The 21,654-nt window shown below is 42.4% G+C and overlaps 1 protein-coding gene across 1 annotated transcript in view; it reads left to right on the top strand.

Annotated features, from left to right (window-relative positions):
* The window catches only part of Clrn1 (clarin 1), a 34,554-nt gene extending 14,067 nt beyond the window's left edge, over positions 1–20,487 (top strand). The window contains exons 2-3 of the mRNA XM_051177038.1: positions 9,360–9,539; positions 20,124–20,487. Of these exons, the coding sequence (XP_051032995.1) occupies positions 9,360–9,539; positions 20,124–20,389 (446 nt within the window). The 3' untranslated portion in view covers positions 20,390–20,487. The remainder of the gene's footprint in view (positions 1–9,359; positions 9,540–20,123) is intronic.
* Positions 20,488–21,654: the final 1,167 nt, after the last annotated feature.

Below are 21,654 nucleotides of genomic sequence, written 5' to 3'. Positions count from 1 at the left end.
CACTGGAGTCTGAAGATGTGAAAACATTAAAAATGATATTTACTCAATTATACAATCTATCAAAAGTCTTCATAATCAATCACTTTGTTGGTCAGAATGAGCTAAGTTGTGTTTCAGTAACAACCCAAACCCTATAGGTTTAAAAGAACAGATGTATTTCTTAATCATAGTACATAGTTCTTTGTAGGTCAGCTATAGATTCACTCTAGGTCACAGTTGATAGTTGATAGTTGTAACAGAGAAAGTATTCTGGAGACCATCACACTAGCAATTACATTTTCTGACCTGGAACTCAAATCTGCCACTTTCATACTTTAATTATTTTGGCCAAGGCATGTTGCACAGCCACACCAAGTTTCTGAAGGGCCAACGTGTGATAAAAACCACAGCTGTCAATGTCTGAATAACAGTGGTTACTATCACGATTATTTTATTTGTTCAGAAAGCTCAATGAAGGAGAATTACTCTCTAAGAGGACAAGGTAAAGAAAGCAGGCAAGATCTCAAGAGTGAGTCATATTTTGTTAACTACAAGCAGGGACCTTCCAAGTAAAGGAACAATGGGGCTTACTGAGGCCAGAGTACAGAAGATGTGTAGTGGGAAAAGGAAGATATGGCTGGCAGTGGGGATATAGGGGAATGGGGTTGACGGGGTGGGAAGGTGACCAGGATATAACAGACTTTGCTTGCTATCCCGAGGCAGTTAACTTGGGCTTATAGGCAATATGAAGCCAAGAAAATTAAGGCATCTGACAGGACAGATGATACATGACAAGAAGAATTAAAGAAAGGCTGAGGCAGGAAGAGACATACAACACCACAAAGCAGCTAAAGGAGACTGGAAAGAAAGAGACACACTTCCTAAATCCCCCTACAAAAAAGCAACTGGATATATGACAGAATACAATAAAATTTCTACAAAGTTCTGGAAAGTTGTTATAGGTTAGTGAGATAAGAAGGGCAGAAGAAGCAATTGTAAAGGAAGGTGAAGCAGGAGTTGGTTCTGCTTAATTTGATGGTTCAACTGTGGAGCACAAACAAAAGACACCCATCTGGTAAATAACCTTTAAGGTAGAGAACAGCCTGGGATAGAAAGGGAGAACTGGGAGCCTGCAGGCAGGGGTGGGGGGGTGGAGGGTGGGGGGGTGGGGGGTGGGGGGGTGGGGGGGTGGAGGGTGGGGGGGTAGGAGTTGGAAGCCCAGCTGGAGAAGGAATTTCTCAGGGAGGGATGGATGCAAAGAGGCATGTCCTGGAAATGAGTTGTGTAGATGAGGGAGAGAGATGCGACACTGGCAGAAGGGTGACTAAGGTGCAAGAGACTGAGGGAAGCTTTGGGAGGAAAGACCTTCATGGAAATGGTTCATATGCCTAAACACCACAGGAATGGCTGTAGATGGATTTTTCTTTGGGCTGCCAGCTCACAAGGAAAAAAAAAAAGCAGCTTATAATTAATTATAAAAACTCAGGCTATAGCCTAGGCTTGTCCCACTATCTCATAACTTAAATTAACCGGTTTCTATTCATCTGTATTGCCACATAACTTGTGTCTTTTAACTCTCCTCATGCATGTCTTGTTCCCTCTATATCCAGCTGGCTACTCTGCCTTTCTTTTTCCCAGGGCTCCTTCTGCCCCCAGAAGTCCCACCTAACCTCTTTTTTCCTAGATATTGGCCACTCAGCTCTTTATTAAATCAGTCTCTGTGACACATCTTCACACAGTATAAAGGGATATTCTGCAATAGGCAGCAAGTGAGAAAATATGAATATGGTAGGCAGACATGGTACTGGAGCAGTAGCTGAGAGATCTCACATCTTATCTACACATGGGGCAGAGATCTAACTGGGAAGGGTTTCCGTTTTTGAAGCCTGAAACCCCACCACTAACAACATACCTCCCCTAACAAGGCCGCACCTCCTAATCCTTCCCAACAGTTCTAACAACATGTGACTAGGCAATCAAACATGGAGGACATTCTCATTCAAGCCACTACATGTTGGTATGTGACATAAGGACTGAAAACTTGAAAGAATTTCTAGTATCTCTACTTCCTCCGAGGAACGGGAGTTTATTTTACTAAACTTCAATGAGCCCTTTGTAACCCAGGTACACAGGACCATAAGAAACAGAAGGGGGGAGTGACAGGTGCCTAAGAATATGGGATACTAGGTATGTAAATGCAGGCCTCTAATTCCAGGATTTGGGAGGCTGAGCAGGATGATTTTGAGTTCAAGACTAGTCTGGGTTACTCAATAGGTTTAAGGTTAGCCTGCACTACATAGATACCATGTCTCAAATAAACAAATAAATAAGTAAACAAACAAATTAAAACTCAGGTGGGAACATCCGACAGGACAGGAGCAGGGAAGACAGCAAAGGCCTTTACAGGTTTGTCTGTGCAGAGATTAGAGGCCTGAAGTGTCCCCATCTGGACAGGAGACAGAGTCCAAGGAACGCAGACCCTGCGAAGTAATTGCATGAGAGCAAATTCCCTATGCCTTCCTCCCCTGTTTCAGTGTTTGCACTGCAAGTCATTAACTGATGACTTATCCAGCTCTGTTTCCTAACAGCGAGCTCCTGGAACAAGGATATGACAGCCTTTCTTTGCACGTCAGCTCTGTAGCCTGGATTTTCTTCCTCACCCTCCCTTTTCTGGGACTTAAAATGCCTTCATTCTGCTGTCAGAATGGTGAACCCAAAGACCAGTTACTGGTTATCATTTCAGATCTATCCATGCTACTCTGTGCAACAGTTGTCTGCTTTTTGTTGCTGACTTACTGTTTATTACATGGATATGCACACCTTGCTCAGCCATCTGCCCACTGATGATATTTAATTGATTTCAGTGTTGGTGAATATGAATGAAGACATATAAACATCTGCATACAGATTTGGGTGAAGTGTGTTTTTGCATTCTCTGAGGTGAGTTCCTAAGAATCAGAATGGTGTGCATTGAAAATCTAAATCAAGCTAGGTTCTGGAATAACTAAGTACAGCCATGTTCAGACAAGCAAAATAACCTTAGCCCCAAACTGTACTGTGAATAAAAATCTCAAATATATATCAAGGGGTTGGGCAGGTGGCTGGATCAGCAAAATACTTTCCATGCTAGTTTGAGGACTTGGCTCTCATCTCCAGAATCCATATAACAAATAATGACTAAATAAACTAGATGTGGTAGATTTAGTTTATAATCCCAGGGCTGGAGAAGGGAGAACAATAAGATCTGGGACAAGCTGGCAAATCCACTGATATATAGCAGTTTCCTGGAACATTCCATCCTTCCGGGAAGCTCCTTAAGTAGGAAGGTAAACAATTCAAACTAGCTTCAGGAAGTCCCTGAAATTGACCAGGTTCATTAGGCCCCTCCCTGCCAGAATAAGCAATAAAAGCTACAAAGAAGACTCTGAGACCAGTCCAGCTGCCTGGGAGAAGCACGAACCAGCTCAGCTGCCTGAAAGTTCATACCAGAGCCACTTGGCAAGGACATGCCAAGCTGCTGAGCTGCTCAGAGGCTGTGCAGCCATAGACTCCTGGTTTTCCAGCTCTTATGAGCTGTTCCCTATGCTGGGATGGGCTTTAATGATGTAGCTGTCTTTAAGTCATTTCCATTCCTACAAGTAAACTAGCACCCATACTCTTGTCAGTAACAATAAAACTCATTTTTCCAACTCATTGGTTGCACTGGTGGTCTCCATACTTTAGTCTGTCTGAGGTGAGTAGATACACGTGTGCTGCGTTTTTTTCCCATGAAAAGTTTTGTAACACAACACCCACCTACCATAATTGGAGAGTCCTCAGCTAGTGTAGAGACCTGCTGCAAAATACAAAATAGGTGGGCAGTCCCTGAGAAACAATACCCAAGGTTGTCCCCATCTTCACACACACACACACACACACACACACACACACACACACACACACACACTACAGATTTCAAGAAAGAAACATCAGAAAATATTTGTGACCTTTCATTGTCAAATGCTTCTTAAATTTGACATCTAAAACCTGATACATAAAGGAAAAAAATGATAAACTGGACTTCATAAAAATAAAACACAGTCTTCAAAAGATAGAGACAGGCCCCAGACAAGGAAAATATATTTGATTTTCTTGTCTGATAAGAACCTTATATCCAGCATGCATAAAGCTGATTCAAAACTCAATCACAATCTAATGAAAAACATACAAAAAGTATGAACAGACATTATCACCAAAACCAGTGCAACTATCAAAAACAAGTTCACCAAGCACAGTCCACCTCGTCAGCCATTTGGAAAGTGCTAATTGGAACAATGAGGTAGCCTCCACATTTATTAAATGGCTATAGTTTCTAAAGCCCTGATGAAAAACTGGGCCCTGGGATAACTGGGGCCCTTGCATTCCTGGTGGGAAGGCAGATGGCACATACGTTTCAGAGAGCACTTGGCTTTTTTCTGGAGTCTTACCTGCAGAAGCTGAGAAGCTGGAGTAGGGTTTGGGATGGGTAGAATATCCTACATCTTAAATGTGGTAACAGTTTTATAAATTGAATACATGTGTTGAATCTTGCAGAGGTTTTGCAAGATAGCTCAGTGGGTAAAGGAACCTGCTGCATAAACCTGGAGATCTGAGCTTGATTCCAAAACCCACAGGAGAGATCAACTCAAAAAAGTTGTCCTCTGACCTCCATACACATTCAGAGGCATATACACCACCACCACCACAACAACAACAATAATAATGTAAATTTTTAAAAACTTGCAGAATCACAAAGGGATACATCTTTCCCATGTTAACTTTAATGTTTTCTTAAAGGATGTGGAGAGTGACCACAAAGGCAGCAATGTCCCTGTGAGTTTAGGTAAATTAATCCTCTGTGCCTCAGTAATTTTACTCCACACACTTATGATAAAATACTATTTCCCTCCTATTTTTGTAAGAATTGGGTATCCTGGGCCAGGTTTTGTGGTTAAAGGAACTTGGTACCAAGACTAAGGACCTAAAATCAGTGCCTGTGCATTGTGGAAGAGCCAATGCTAATGAAAAACCCATTTTCTAACCAGTATTAATATGACTTGTCCATGGCTGAAATAGTGTGCAACTAGGAAGTGTCTCCTGTGGTCTTCTGTTCTTTCAGGGTTAGTCTTACCATACAGTAAAATACTCAAATATTTAGATCTGCAGAGGAGGAACTATCCTTAACCCAACAAGATACCCTCCAAAAACCTCACTTAGCTGTTAACAAGTGAATGGGAGTTATGTGTTAAAACAGGCAACTAGAGCCAACTTTCAAAAAACCATATCCTGGTTTACACACTAAATAAATAAAACACAAAAACTTTTTTAAAAAGTAAAGTGTATGCACTATCTGCATAGCAAATGCGATGTGATTGTTGGCTTTTATTCCTAGCACTCATAAATTACTCTGTGGAAACGTTTGGCAATCATGAAGAGGGTGCTTGGAGGATGGGCTATTATTATCAAAACATAGGAAACCTCATAACATGTAAGCTTGTGTGTAGGGCCCTGCATGGACCCCTAAAGCACCTTGAGCAAGCCCGAAGCTATTAGCTGAAACATCTTGCACCAGGGTAGTTCTTGGTACTCTTCTTGATTTGCTAACAGGTATCTGCTGAGAACTTGCACGCTTGACCCCTTGATTGTTTTCTACTGTTCTGTTAGTCAGTATATAAGCCCATTCCTTCCCCTCAATAAACACCATTTGGCATTCGGCATTCGGTGTTCCTGTTGAACAAATGACCTGCTCTAGGCCTTCACCGGATTAGTGGAACAGATTGTAGTGCAGGCACTTCACCTGTGCACCCTGCTGGGTGGTTTTTGACAGACCCCAAAGAAACTCAAAGGGCTCACTGTGGTGTCTATTCTCATACCAGTGTGTGCTCGGCCTCCAGGCTTACTCAGTAACAGTGGCTCCTCTGAGCTCTTCTAACCGCATCCCCTACCCCATACCTCCCCAACCTATGGGCTTCCCTTCCCTTCCTCCAGTTTCTGATTCCTATATAACCCAGCCAAGTATGCCATGCACTCTCTTAGTTACCTTGGCTCTCTTTGTCCTCTCTTGCCATCTCTCTTCCTCTCTCTCTCTCTCCCCAGGCCCCTCCTCTCATGGCCCAGTTTAGTCTACTGGTCATGTTCAGTCTGTTACTTTCTCTCCATGCTCTGGACTCTCACAGTTGTCTGGCTGCAGTCTCCCTCATATCTAGAATAGAAACCTTCTCCTCAACCACACCTTGGAGGGGTCATGTTCTCATTTCATTCCATTTTCTCACAGGCTGGCAATCTTAAAATCCTTCCTAAGAATCAAAATGCCTCTCATGGTAGTGTATTTTCAGTGCAACTTCTCTCTGTGTTGTTTTTAGGGTCTGAGAAAAGCCTCCCCATCCCACACCACTCCACCCCAAAGACCAACACTCAGATATGCAATGAGCAGCAATGCTTTATTCTAACTTGTTGGGGTGATACATGGCAACTACCCAAAGAAGATCTAAAGCTGCTTTTAATTGTAGTTAGGGGAATTCCAGAGAGGACGGATTAATCTGGGGCTGATAGGTGGAGGAAAGGTTGGTCTGTGGGATGATTGGTCGAATGCCTAGTGGCAGGGTAAGGAAAACTATGTGTTGTTATCAGGAGTCTGTGATCATCTTCTAAGCCAGCAGAAGGTCAAGGGGATGCCTGTTGATCGGTTGCCCCTGAGTTATGGTCCTACCTGAGAACTCAGCTCCAGCCACCTCCAGTAAACTGAAACTAAGGCCTGATCCCTGACAGGGGCCATTAAAAATCTGTCATGGCTCTTGTTCTGGTTCCCTGGCCCAGTTGTTACCTTGTATTTTTGAAGAGGATTAACACACCTACCCTATACACACAATGAGGCAGATGGGAGCTAGCTTTTAATAACTGCTGGTAAAAAAGCAAGTGAGTAACTGGCCAAAGCAAGTGTGGGAATAGCAGGATGGGTTTCTTGAGTTGTCTCCACAATTAGAACCCCCAGAGGGCAGGTTATTGTAGCAGAAGACCAGCATTTCCCTTAGAAGTCTGAGACTTCCATTCCCCATGGAGGTAAGGCAGAGTGGGCCACTGTAATGCTGACATGAGTTCAGTTTGAACTGACCAGCTATGAACTTAACACACACATTGACATTACACTAATTATAAATCTTGGGTATTAGTACATAGACTCAGTGCCGTGTGTGTGTGTGTGTGTGTGTGTGTGTGTGTGTGTGTGTGTGTGTGTGTGTGTGTAAAAGTATCTGAGCTGATATTGAACCCTGAGGAAGATGCTGACTGCCTTCATCTCCACTTCCACAGCATTGCTTTAAGGCAGGGTCTCTCCTGGCATGGTGGGACAGGCCTTTAATCCTAGCACCCTAGAGGCAGAGGCAGGTGAATCTCTCTGAGTATGAGGGCAACCTGATCTACAGAGTGGACTCCAGGCCCAGTTCCAGACAAGCCAGGGATACATAGTGAGACTTTATTGGAATAAATGTAGGAAAGAAAGAAAATATAGGGTCTCCCTCTCTGGGAGAAGCTCACCATTTTTACTGGACCAGCTGGCCAGTGAGCTCCTGGGGTCCACCCAACTCTGTACGTGCATCTATGTCCTGCTCTTTACATGAGTGCTGGGACTTGAACTCAAGCCCTCATGCTTTCAGAGAAGGTGCTCTTACTCACTGAGGTGTCTCCCCAGCCCCTTGTGCCTCAGTTTATAATAATATACTTATCGTAGCTGTCTAGAGAATTCAGTCAGGAGAGCAGAGTACTTAAACATTCATGATAAACACATCCCTCTGCCTCCCTTCCTCCCCCAGTGGCAGGACAATGCACTTTTCTCTCTATGTGATTTGTTTCCTTCCATCTAACATCACATTTTGATGATAATTCCACATCTGTTCCTATAGAATTGCTCTGATCTCTGTACAATTCCATTGTATGGGATTGGATGCACTATTGTTAGACATACAAGCTCTTCCAAAACTTTTGCTATCACGAAAGATTCAGTAATGACTACACTTCTAATACTTCACCAGACTCATGTGTGAATATGCCTAAGAGAGGCTCCTGTAAATAAGGAAAACTGCTGAGCTAAAGGGTGTGGCTATTTCAGTGCTTTATAGATATTGTCCAGTCTCAAAGAGGTTTTTCTACGTTTTACTCCCAAGAGAAGTGCACAAGGGGCTCCCTTTCCCTATTCCCTGATTACATGGGTCAGTGCTGAATGCTTTGGATGTAGCAAATGCAGTTTTATCATGGGACAATAAAGGACAACTAAGCTACATGATGTAGTTACTCCTGAAGAGCACTAAGAAAATAACTCTACCATAGTAAACACCTTTGAAAATAAGCAATGGAATTTTCTAGCTTACTTTCCAGTTGCCTGTACACTCTCATCAGGTTCCAAGCTCTGTGGAAGACATCTGGGTCTTTGTCTTGTTTTATGGCTCTACCTCCAGCTTCCAGAGCACAGACTAACACATAGTAGGTACTCAATAAGTAAGTTAGGCATTGGCTAGATGCTTGGGAAACTAAAATTTGTTGAAGTGCACTTCCCTTTGTTGTCCAGATTTGTTGAAGGCAAAGTGTGCTGACACAACCCTGGTAGCTGATATCATAAGGATTTTTCATCTCCTGAGCAGACAAGAATAACTTGCCATGAATACAAAATCTGGAAATAGATTCATCATGTTTACTAAATGGAAAAACATTTCTTATAATACCAGAAATAATTTTCCCACAGCTTTGTGCTACATCAAAATATTGAAGCTGATTGAAAATTCCCAATTCTCTACTATTGTTATGGCCTAGAAACCAAGTTTTATATTTTAACAAACAAAAGTGGTATAAAACCCTCCTGATGTTTGAATTCTCCTACGTGCATTCAAATTTTAAATATTATTATAGACTTTCTGTTTGTTTGTTTTTCAATGCAAGATTTCTCTGTGTAACAGCTCTGACTGTCCCGGAACTCACACTGTAGACCAGGCTGGCCTCACAGAGATCCACCTACCTCTGTCTCCTGAGTACTGGGACTAAAGGTATACACCATCTTTTTAAAAAGTGATTATTGAGAACTGTCATTGAAGCTTAGATCATCAATGTGTACAGTTTTTGAGTTATTAACCTAGCACCTGAGTATAATCAAGGACCAAGGAATCTCCCACTCCCCAAGTGAATCCTATGAAATGATCCCATCTTTAAATCTTTGTGTAAACCCCTTGTAAATTGGTAAGTGAGGAAAAAATGTATTCATCAAAATGTTTTTTTAGTAATTTTTGAGAGCATGTAAAAAAATGGGAATTTAAATTTTAAGTTACACCTGCAGAATATTGATCATAAAATTCTTCTAATCCTTGGTTTATCCTCAGTCTTCCCAGATTTGCTCCAAGCCATCCCTGTAAGCATCCATGTCAATACCATCCTATTCTCCATGATTCTTGTCGTCTTAACCATGGTGGGGACAGCCTTCTTCATGTACAATGCTTTTGGCAAGCCCTTTGAAGCTCTACATGGCCCACTAGGGCTATATCTCATGAGCTTCATTTCAGGTAAGTATAAAATTCTCCCTCCAAAGACAAAGTGCTTTTCAACATGTCAAAAGATGTTCTGCCTAAATGTAGCTATGCCATACATGCAGTAATACTCCTGTAGTATTATTATACATGACAGCAAATAATGGAGAAATACCATAATTACCTAATAATATGGAATTCATTGTGTACATTACAGTAGTCTATATGAATGAATATAATCTTTACATTATAATTTTGAAGATGTAATCAGAAGGATAAATGTTTGTATCAAAATGTTAAATGAAAACAGCAGTAAGATTTTACAAATATCATGAACCTATTTGACTATAAGCACAGAAAATATGCCCATAATATATTGATGGATTTTCTTAGTTAGATATATACTCTTTCTCACAATTACACCAGTATAGAGACTATATTTATACATAACAGATGGGTGGGGATACTTTGTTAGTTGTGGTTATCTGTGGATTGAAACTATGGATGATCTTATTTTTGCTTATGATAAGATATCAATATTTCTTTTCTTTTCTTTTTCTTTTTTTTTCTTTCTTTTTTTTTTTTTTTTTTTTTTTTTTTTTTTTTTGGTTTTTCAAGACAGGGTTTCTCTGTGTAACAGTCCTGACTTTCCTAGAACTTGCTTTATAGACCAGGCTGGCCTCGAACTCACTGAGATCTGCCTGCCTCTGTCTCCCAAGTGCTGGGATTAAAGGTGTGTGCCACCACTGCCTGGCCTGCTTATCAATACTTCTAAATGTTCACCAGTGTGTGTTTATTTATTCATAATCAGAAAAATAAAGACTTTTCATCATAAAAGTGATAATGGCACCCATTGAATAACCATATTCAGGACATTCAAGAATGTCGGTGCTTTGTGTAGACTAATGCTAGTGTTTTGATAAACACATTCTACTTCATAACTGGGTTAATGAAAAGGATGCAAAATCTGGTCAGTGCCACAAGGTGCCTATAATATAATTTTTGAAGAAAAAAAAAAGATGAGAAAATGAAATCGCTTTACATAATTCATGTATAACTATCTTTCCATAGGAAGTCTCTGATTTTACACCATTCTAAACTTACAGATCAGTTCAGCATTCTATTATGTTCAATTGATGATTTCTGGGAGATTATAGCTCATACCAGCCAAAAAATCTAATGAAAGTCCCTGGTGAACAATTTCTTTCTCTTTGAAGTTGCCCTTGGCAGCTAGCTCTGAGGCAGCCAGAACAGATTCATTCCTCCTGACACTACTCTCTCCTCACATTCAAGCCAACTCCAGCATGAACTTACACAGGTGACTGCCGAGAAATCAGAGCCCTGTAGTTAACAGGGGCTAGTGGGTTTCAGAAGGCTACTTACACAAACAAACACACACACACACACACACACTTATAAACACTTAAGGTGGTCCCATTCACATATTACTAACTAAAGTATTCACCCAACTAGAAAAGGAACACTGTCCAGTAGAGATTCTGTTAATATTTCCTCCGCATCTTTTATACATACATAACACAACTTTATTACAGTAATGAATACACTATGAGGGCAGTCCAAGGAGTAAGTTCTCATCTATCTCTGGCAGAAGCAGTCAGCATAAAACTTTCTGTACATAGAAACACACACACACACACACACACACAAGCATTTGTTGATTTTAAAAAGCAAGCCTGGAAAAGTGATGATAACTGGATCACCTAGATGTCATAGATGAGAGAAATACTGGGATAAAATCAATACAGTTCAGGAGGACTGTACCAGAGAGCAACAGGCAGGAGTATGGCAAAGGACTGGCTTTGACCCGGGGTGAGAAAGGCATAGGCTCAAGGTGGGATGTGCAAGCCAAGATAGCAACTCATTCTCAACTCATTCTCGAAGGAAGGTCAAGGGTTAAGCATTTGGGGATTATGTCACCCACTAAGCATCCTAAACCAAACTGGTAGAGTCAGTTGAGTCTGTGAGCATCCAGGAAGTAGACAAACTAGGAATGATTTCAACAGAGATTTAATGTTATTTTTTAAGACTTTTTTATTTATTTTATGTATATGAGTGCTCTATCTGCATGATTACTGACAATGAAAGTGGGGATAGGCTTTGAGTTTTTAAGAAGGGTCTACTCCCAGTGGCTGAGTTGCTGAGAACTCTGGAATAGCATCCCAAGCAGCAGAGGAGGTACACACAAGACCCTGGAGGAGGGCTCTGCAGAAGAAGGGAAAGCAAGCTCACACAGCTAGAGGGATAGACAGCAAGAAACACACATTCATTAAAATGTTTAATTGGATCTAGAGAGATCACAGGATATAGTTGATATTGGAGCTAAAAAAAATCTTTTAAGTGTTTTAGAGTGGATTTTAATTGCAGCAAGCTTTTGAAAATTTTAAGGTATCTGGTAGATTTACTTCTTTAATAAATGTCTGATTGAAAACAATACTTCTGCCTTGAAGATGGATAGAATTCAAAAAAAATTCTGAAAGGAGATCCAAAACATTTTGCAGGTAGCTTCGACAAATAATTGGCAGCAGAATTCACTGAGGTAGACAGGCAAAGGGGGGCTGAGGATTACAATTTAGAGCAAGGCACTTATTTCTAGAAATCAAATGTTCCATTTGGGGGTGTGTCAGTTCTGAGATGCTCTGAGATATCCAAGTACAGGTGTTATGGAGATGGTGGCTATATGAATCTATAATTCAAAGAAGAGATCTAGATGAAAGACTTAAGTTTAAGTGTTGCCAGGGTGCAGAAAGTACTTAGAACGGAAATGGGTGATCCCATTCTCACTTGCAGGGAGAATGTACCAAGAAAACGGCTGGTCAAGGCTAACCCCTGAAGAACATTATGAGTGGCTCTGGGGATTGAGGAAGAAGATTCTAGTAACAGAATATGGAGAGAAGGAAACCTAGGAAGTTGTGTTGCTTAAAGGCTTCCAGAAGAGTGTTTCAAGACAGCAGTCACCAGTGAGCTTTTAATAAAGGTGGCCTCCTGTGAGAGAAATTGGAGATAAATACTGGAGAAAGACTGGAGGATACAGGAAAATATTTCCAAGTTCCAGGTGGAGAAAAATGAGGAACTATAGAAGAGGGAGCTGAGCTTGGAAGCAAGTGGCCCCATACTTTCACACAGGCACATCCGTATCTGTACATATTGTGTTCATATATGTTAGATTTTCAGTGCTGCTGAAGTTAAGAGTGGAGAAAGCCTTAGCCAGACCTCAGTGTGGAAAACTTTCGGGGGACCATTGGCAGAAACCCCTAGTGGTGGAGGGATATTCTCTGCAGTTGGCACGGCACTTACCAGGCCTTTGTGGGGTGATAAGAAGCACCCACACCTGGACTTACTGCAGTTGGACTAATGGCATGTGTCTTGCGTTTTCCCAAGTAAGACAGACAGATACAGTTCGTGTCTTTCCTTAGAAGGCATGGTCCTCATACCAGCACAATTAATTATGATCACAGCTATGGCACAGAATGAAAATAAACGCGGTTGCATGTAAGACATGAAGATGAGAAAAATAAAGAACAGCATTAAACAGAAGGATCCTTATGCTTCACAGATTCAGTATTAATACTACCCTAGCCTTTCCATGATATGTAATGCTTGTAGGACATATTACTCTGCAATTGGCACACTGAAAACAATTTGCACCTTTTTCTATTTCAGTCTTCATGGAGGAGATTTTTTTCAGGAATCTGAGAAAGATTAAGGGGTGTCTAGCTATAGAAAAGCCAGGACTGAAAATATCCCACTAGGTTCTGCACACATCTCAAAACAAAACCAAATAAGGGATGAGAAAGTGGCAATGGACTCCATAATGGTAGATAATGGTAGTGGGCATGGAAGTTCATTTTCAAATGCAGGAAAGCCAGAGCTGTGAGGTGATTTTGCTTTCTGATCACCAAAGTCAAGGACCATGGGCAAGGATTATGCAACTTCTTTTCTCTCGCAATTACTGGTACTCTTGTTCTGTTTGGAAAGCATGTCCTCCTTTCTGTTTGGTTGAGCATCAAAGGCCAAGTCCTTACCACAGTCTCCAGAGCATCACCTGCTCTGCACACTATGAAAGCCATGGCTGTGGCTCTGGATATACTATGGCTGACTCCTGCTACTCTTTGCCTTCCTCTCCTCTTTGCTTAACATACTGGTAACGAATTATAGAAATGATCCCTGAAAGTATAGTTTTAACATACTGGATTCCTTTTCACACATGGCCGTCCTCTTTCTGAAATACCCTTCCTTCCACATTTTTTTTCTCTCTCTCTCTCTTCCTTTAGGATATACTGGACACTTATCTCCATAAGCTCTCCCTACCCTCCCAGTTCTACCTCTCTATCCTTCCTGCCTGCTTTTTTATCCTCCTTGGCAGGAATCCCACTCTGCTCAACTATAGAATATGCTAATTTTGTTGTTTCGTCTCTCCACTGTACCGAAGGCCCGTGAAGGAAAGTTGTCTTAAATCTTGTTTGGTTTAGTCATGTATCCTTGGTGCCCAGAATAGTGCAGTAACTATGCATTATTTGTGGAATGATGAATGAAACAAGCCAGCATTGCATATCTACTAGCAACAACATTCTTCTTTACAGCACTATTTGCATTAAGCATTGAGATTTTTGGACCCTACTCAATAAGATGACATTGGCAGGACTCAGGGAGACGTGGGCTGTTTATTCACCTGTTACAGAAGATGGGGGAAGCTTAGCTTAACTGATGTTGCTCCTTTGCCTGTATCTCTGTTCTGTGGAGCCATCTAACCAAATTGCTTTCCATCATAACCTCAAAATTCACTCCTTGGTGCTGGCTCCATTTCCTTGCCCCTGGATGCACTTTCTGTGTGGTGACCGCTGTTCTCTGAAGCAGTGTGGACTCAGAAAGCTTCCACCTGGGAAGGAAATCATTACTGGGACTTCACCTTCAATGACTGAGATTGTATAAAGTCACAAGAGATCAACACCCCAGCTACAAAGCTGTGAATTTCCAAGCTTTCAATATTCTGAAGAAGTAAATGACTGTTTGTCATTCTACGTCAGAGAATGCCTCTGCCATTTGTCACCTAAGAGATTTGGGAAATAAATTGTTTTCACTCTGAAGATGTTGGCTATTACTTCCAGTGGAACTGGCATCCTAATTTATTCTTTTCCAAAATATGAGCTTACTGCCAACGGGATAATTTCAGAATGTCTTCCCCCATGAAGACTTCCTCCCACAGCATACTGAAGGCCTACACACCCTGGCAGGTGTTCTCACCCAAAAGCATAGTTAAGCTCAGGACCAAGCAGGACAGAAAAGGCAACTTTCCCACTGGCTGTGACCTGTTGTACTGGTTGGTTTTTTGTTTTCTATTTTGTTGTTTTTGTATTTATTTATTTGTTTATTTATTTATTTATTTATTTTGGAGTCATTAGAGAGGAAGGAGCCTCAGTTGAGGAAATGTCTCCATGAGATCCAGCTGTAAGGCATTTTCTCAATTAGTTATCAATAGAGGAGGGCTCAGCCCATGGTGCCATCCCTGGGTTGGTGGTCCTGAGTTCTATAAAAAAGCAGGTTGAGCTGGGGGGTGGGGGGACAAGTCAGTAAGCAATACCCCTCTCCCCCATGGCCTCTGCATCAGCTCCAGCCTCCAGATTCAAGCCCTGCTTGAGTTTCTGTTCTGACTTCCTCCAGTGATAGTCTATGATCTGGAAGTGTAAGCCAAATAAACCCTGTCCTCCCCAACTAGGTCATGCTAGGTCATGGTGTTTTGTCGCAATAGAAACCCTAAGACACCTATGACCCCTGTATTGTGGGACCTGAGGAGACAGGCACCTAACTCAGCCTTTGCAGGCAGCTGCCAGATGAGAGTCACAAGAGTACAGTGCCTAACACATCATAAATATTTGTCAATGTCTGATCATTCATGGTGTGACAGCACTATAACTCAGCTATCTTTTTCAGTCAGAAATTACCTCAGCAATCAAAGCCATTAAAGGCAAAGAGCATGACAGCCACACCATCCAGATGGCGGGGACATCAGGCAGATGAAAGGAAAACAGCTGTGGTCACTGAGTGTGACCCTGGGCTGCAAATATGGGCCTTGTGCCTGGTTGTGAGTGAGGCTCAGCAGGCTTCTAAAGTCTGGTTCATTCTATCTTTGCTGCGAGTACAGCAGCAAGGATCAGAAGGACAGACACGAGGGGTATCTGTTCCAGTAGCTCCAGCTGAGCTAGGGAATTGATGGACAGGTTCACTGGGATAAAAGAGGGGAGAGACATGCAGACCTAATTCTGACATTTATGAGCATACAAATGAAAATCCATATGCCATGTGTTTAAAATTTTAAGTTTAAGGTGAACTAAAGCGTTATATACAATATGCTGAGTTTTTTTTTTCTGCCCCAAGAACTGTCCCTCCAGAAAGACCTAGGAGGGGTTTCAATTTAGAATTCTTGAGTGCTATGAACTCTGCATATGAGTGAGTGATAAAAGCATCATGGGTTCCTGTTCAATGTACTTCTCTTCCTAGTTTGGCTTCGTCTTACTTAGGAAAAGGGGGGTGTCATTGAGTTCCACACCAAACGGCTATCCATGAGACCCTCATGGTCTTCAGGGATGGGGACCAGCAGCCACCAACATGCCCTTGGGAGGACTAACCCTGACCAGGTGATCATGCAGCCTGGATATGGTCTCAGATCTATGGGGGCAAGAGCCGTAGGGTCCCACAGTGTGGCCTATAACTCAGGCGCATTCCCCAGATGGACATACTCCAGTGGCTTCAAGCACGCCCCCCTTTGTGGGAGGGGGAGTTTCCCAAAGAGGAGCAAAGCAAGCCTCTCTAAATAGGGGACAGGATGTGGAGGCCTTTCTTGCTGGGACCAAGAATCACTTGTAATGTGACGAACCCAGTTCTCACTACCTCTCAGCCCACCTTTCTCCACATCCCAAGCAGCCGGGCCACACAGTGAGTGCAAAGCCCTCCATCTGTATCTTTTGGTTGGGAACTCATAAATAGCTATCCTTGATCCCACATATCTTTTATGGATATGGACAAAGAGAAGCAAAAATATCTCCAGTTCACACTGAGAGGTTTCCCTTTAGCAGTTGCAAGCAGGTTGTCGGGGCTCAACTTCAAGATGAGGATGTTGACTGTGGTCAAAGCTGGTATCTGGAGGGGAGCCCCAGACTGCTCTACTAATGGCATAGTCTGGCCCAGCTAGCTGCTTGTGATCTTCATGATGAGTTCCTGTTTGTGTCCCAAGATGCGCGCGCAGGTGACTTGACTCCAGGAATCTGAATGCAGGTTCGCTAAGATGCTGTCCCTTTAACAAAGGATCCCTTTAAAATATTTAACAACTTGAACAGGAAACTGAGCTTGAATTTTCCTTTCAGGCACTGAGGAAATAGTGTTTCTCTCCTGTCTGAAACTCACCATCTCCTCAGACAAAGAAAGCTCTTATGGTAACGGCAATGGCATTTTCTCTATAATTTTCAAATAAAAGATAAAGAGAAAACAGCATCTCGGCCTTTTGTTAGCATCTAACAATAAAGAAATAATATGGTTTGCTCTGGTGTGAAGCTTGGAATACAAAAATAGTTAGGCTGACAAATCTCACAGAGGAATCTTCTCAGCAGCCAGGCCCAGGCAGGTGGATGTGAAGTGTCAACAAAGTGATACCTTCTGGCTATCCGTGTTGTTTGATGAGGACTGGTTTGATGGGGCCAGCCCTGGCTGCTGGGTGGAATTCTTTCTCCTTTCTCTCTCTCTCTCTCTCTCTCTCTCTCTCTCTCTCTCTCTCTCTCTCTCTCTCTGTGTGTGTGTGTGTGTGTGTGTGTGTGTCTCCTTCTGTCTGCCTATCTTTTAAAAACTTTCTTCTTTATTTCTCATGAAATGCTCCTGCCTCAGCATCACAAGTACTCAGATGGCAGATGTGTTTTTGTGAAATCCCAAAGCAGTATGACTCCACCTTTCCTATTCGTCCGTGCTCCCCTTCCTGGGAATCAGTTATCAGTCCCCATCTGTGCAGCAATCCAGGCCTGCTTTTGGAGAAGGAATGGGAACCTATGCTTGCACTCACTGGATCCGCCTACGTGGTCTAGCCTCCCTTTGTGAGCTAACATTTCCTAAAGATACCTCTGAGAATGCTGCCTAAGCCATGCCACACCCCCAGTAATAGTGCCCTGCCATTCTCTGTGACACTCACTGCAATGAGTTTATCATTGTGACTATGCCACCTAACTCATCATATTCTCTTTGAGAACAGACACCGTCTATGTTTCCTTTCAAGTTTGAATCTTCATTACTATCCCTGTGCCTAGTTTATAATATGTCTAACTGAAAAAAAGTGAATGAATGAATTAACAAATGGAAACTGAGAGCACTATGTTGCTGTTCTCCATAGTATTTGAAGTAACAGAAATCAAAGAATAAATTAAGTCGTATGCTAAATTGACAATAATCTTATTTGAGGGAATAAGATACTTTATTACAGTTTTGGATATAGTAAGTTTTTCATGGTGTGAGGGAGGTTGGGCAGCAGTTTATGCAGAGGTGGTTGAGTGCTTACTGTTTGTGGTAGAACATTATTTTAAGGTGTGTGACTTTTGTTTATGCTGCATTTGTTTAACTCTGTGAATCTGTGTTATTTTGCCTGTCTAAAACACCTGATGATCTAATAAAGCACTGAATGGCCAATAGCAGAGCACGAACAAGGGTAGGCAGGGTTGGCATGCAGATAGTATAAATAGAAGGAGAAAGGGGGAAGAGAAGAAATAGCAAAAGACCAAGGGGAGGAGGGTGTCAGGGGCCATTCACTCAGCCAGCCATGGAGTAAAAAGAAAAGAAAGATATACAAAAGTAAGAAAGGTAAAAGCCCAGAGGGAAAGATAGATGGATTAATTTAAGATAAGAAAAGCTGGCTAGAAACAAGCCAAGCTAAGGTCTGGCATTCCTAAGTAAGAATAAGACTCCAAATGTTATTTGTTTTGTGGCTGGGTGGTGGGTCCCTCAAAAAATCCAAAAAAGTGAAAACAAGCCACTGCGGATGACCCCTGATCAGCTTCTCGAACCCAGTTAGAATGGGGCCACCCTCTCTTCTCCAGAGGTCTCACACAGCCTACAGCCATACCCTTTAAAGTTAGGTTATAATCAGTGATAAGTCATAGAGACAAGCAAAATAAACAAAACTTCTTCACACATTGAAATTTGGAGGTTAAAATCGAGGGATAGTCTGGATCCCCCCCCCCCCTTTTTTCAATAGTACATGGCTTCTATTTCTTTTTGAATGAGCACGCTTGCGGAGGCTCAAGGCTGATGATGGGAACAAACTCTGATCTCTCTTTCATCTCATTCTTTGAGGAAGGGCCTCTCACTTAAATCCAAGGCTCACAGATATGCCTAGTCTTGTTGGCAAGCTTGCTATGGGGAGGCCCTGTCTGTAACGAGTACGGTTTTTCGCCCGCTGCCTGGTTTTGTCCCGCTGCCGCGACAGCCCCAAATAATGCACAGAGACTCTGTATTTGATACAATGCTATTGGCCAGGTGCTAGTTTCTTATCGGCTAGCTCTGTCTTAAGTATTAACCCATTTCTATGTATTTCCACGTGGTCTTACCAGCGAGAGGTGGCTGGCAGTTCTATTCTCTCCAGACTCTCCATGTTGACTCCTACTTCCTCTTTCCTCCTCGTCTCCTAGTCCCACCTATCTCTCTTTCCTATTGGCCAACAGTGCTTTATTCATTAACCAGTATGAGAAACATATAGAGAATGACATCTCCCATCACCTGTCTTTACCATCTAAGCTGGAATTAAAGGGTAACCACCACACCCACCCTGCATTTACGTGGGTCCTGGGGGTCCTCACCTTGGCACAGTAAGTACTTTAACCAGAGAGCTCTCTGTCCCGTTCCATGGCTTCCATTTCTGATGCCACCTGGACCAGAAGACACTGCATCCACATTTCAGCTATGAGAAGAAGGGAGTAAACTGGAAACTTCCTGCATCCCTACCTCAGCCACCCTCATTTCTGAACAAGGCTGACTTGATTAAAGGCAGCGCGTGCTCAGCTGAGAATCTGAATTTGATTGTAGAGAGAGCAGATATACTCTAGGTCAACAACATTCTATCTACAGCTCCCTTTGGCCCCGGTACTCATCTAGGCAGTGGTGGCCAGCTGAGAGTTGGAGGGGTCATGGTACCCTTCTATGGGGAACCCTGGGGCTTTTCACAAGGGTTTGCATAACTGATATTTATCCATTATCACCCATGAAGTAAAGAGAAATGTGTTCTCTTGGAGCCACAGTGGCTGCTTAGCAGTCGAGTTTGTCATTGTGCTTTGAAGGTGCCCAGCAATTCAGGCTGCAGTGAGGTCAGCTTGCTTCTAACTGCCATATTCAAGCCACCATTGTCCCCTCCCTGCATGACTCTTCCTTATTCACAGCCACACCCCAAGTGCTCCAGTCACGGGTTGGAGAATCAAGCTCATGATTGCAATTTTTCAATAGTATTATGTTGGAGAAGAGTGCAGATGAGGGTGGTGGTGACATACTATCTCTGGTTGGCTCCTTGATGTACTCTTTGACTCCTACAATCAGGTTCTTTTTGTCCTAATGTGTTGTTTGTTCCTTGTGTTGCAGGCTCCTGTGGCTGTCTTGTCATGATATTGTTTGCCTCTGAAGTGAAAATTCACCACCTCTCAGAGAAAATTGCAAATTTTAAAGAAGGGACCTATGCCTACAAGACGCAAAATGAAAACTACAGCACCTCATTCTGGGTTGTTTTCATTTGCTTTTTTGTTCATTTTTTGAATGGGATCCTGATACGACTTGCTGGGTTTCAGTTCCCTTTTGCAAACTCTAAAGATACAGAGACTACTAATGTGGCTGCAGACTTAATGTACTGAAAAGCAAATATCTCCGTAATTTCTCAATAAGGGAATCCATGTGCTTTGGCCACATTTAGATATGGTTAATTTCATCAGTATGTTTAGACTTCTTAAGCACCAAGCCCTCCACCCCCACCTCTCTAAGTTATGCTTAGAGGGTATGTGGTAAGGATTCTGGCTGGAAAAAGTAACGGAGGCAAAGGGTAGTTTCAGAAAGCTGTTTTGCCTAGTGGAAAACTGCTTGCAGTGCCCTAAATGGACAGATGTACTCCCTGAAAGAGAAGACACATGGCCTACCAGGGAGAACTCCACAGGCATTCAGACATATTTTAATAAAACAGATGATATTTCTAATTGTCCACATATTTGTTGTCACAGATCCCAGAAAACAGAGATAAAATTGGTGACAATGCACTGAATCTTTGAAAAGGTTCTTTGTAAAAGTTTAAGGCGTGGCATTGTCATTATGATGGTCAAAATTAGAATTGGTGGCACATGTCTTTAATCCTAGCACTCAGGAAGCAAGCAGATCTCTGTGAGTCTGAGGCCAGCCTGGTCTACACAGCTAGTTCCAGGACAGGCTCCAAAGCTACAGAGAAAACCTGTCTCAAAAAAACAAAACAAAAATCCAAAAACCTAGAAAACCTTTATAAGCAGGCCAGATGGAAGGAAAGAAAGGAAAAGGAAGGAAAGAAGATCAAAAGTTTTGTTTTGTTTTTTGTTTTTGTTTGTTTGTTTTGGTTTTTTTTCCCTTCTGCATCTGGATGCTGCTTGCTGCAGCCACACAAGCATGGTGGAAAATGACCCCCAGAAGACAACTTGGTGAAAGTGGACCACTAAAGACTGCTTCTAGCTTACTGTCTTCAGCACTAATGAACTCCGAATTATGAAAATCACATAAACCCAGAATTCAGGTGGTATTGCAGTGTGCCCTGGCTGTCAGGAAGCATGATATGAGTACATTATTTCCCCTTGAATTTTCCACCAAATTAATCTGCTGGTGAGCAAAGGCCACAAGTGACCCTGAAAGTGACCGTTCTTAACTCGCAATGTGTCACCCACAGGAAAGAGCAAAGAGAGGTACCACTGTGCCCTAGCCACAAAAACTAGGGCACACAAAGGGGTTGGAAATGTTCAGTAAACAAACCTGGGAGCTAGGAAGAGGCTCAGTTTAGAGTACTGGCTTCAGAAGCAAGAGCACCTGAGTTCAGATACCCAGCAGGAAACGCCCCATGGCACATGCCTGTAATCCCAGCACTGGGAAGGCAGAGATCTGGGAGCTC

This window comes from Phodopus roborovskii, unplaced genomic scaffold (genome assembly GCF_943737965.1).
Source record: "Phodopus roborovskii unplaced genomic scaffold, PHOROB, whole genome shotgun sequence".
Classification (NCBI taxonomy): Eukaryota; Metazoa; Chordata; class Mammalia; order Rodentia; family Cricetidae; genus Phodopus; species Phodopus roborovskii.
This window is presented reverse-complemented; position numbering and strand designations above follow the sequence as displayed.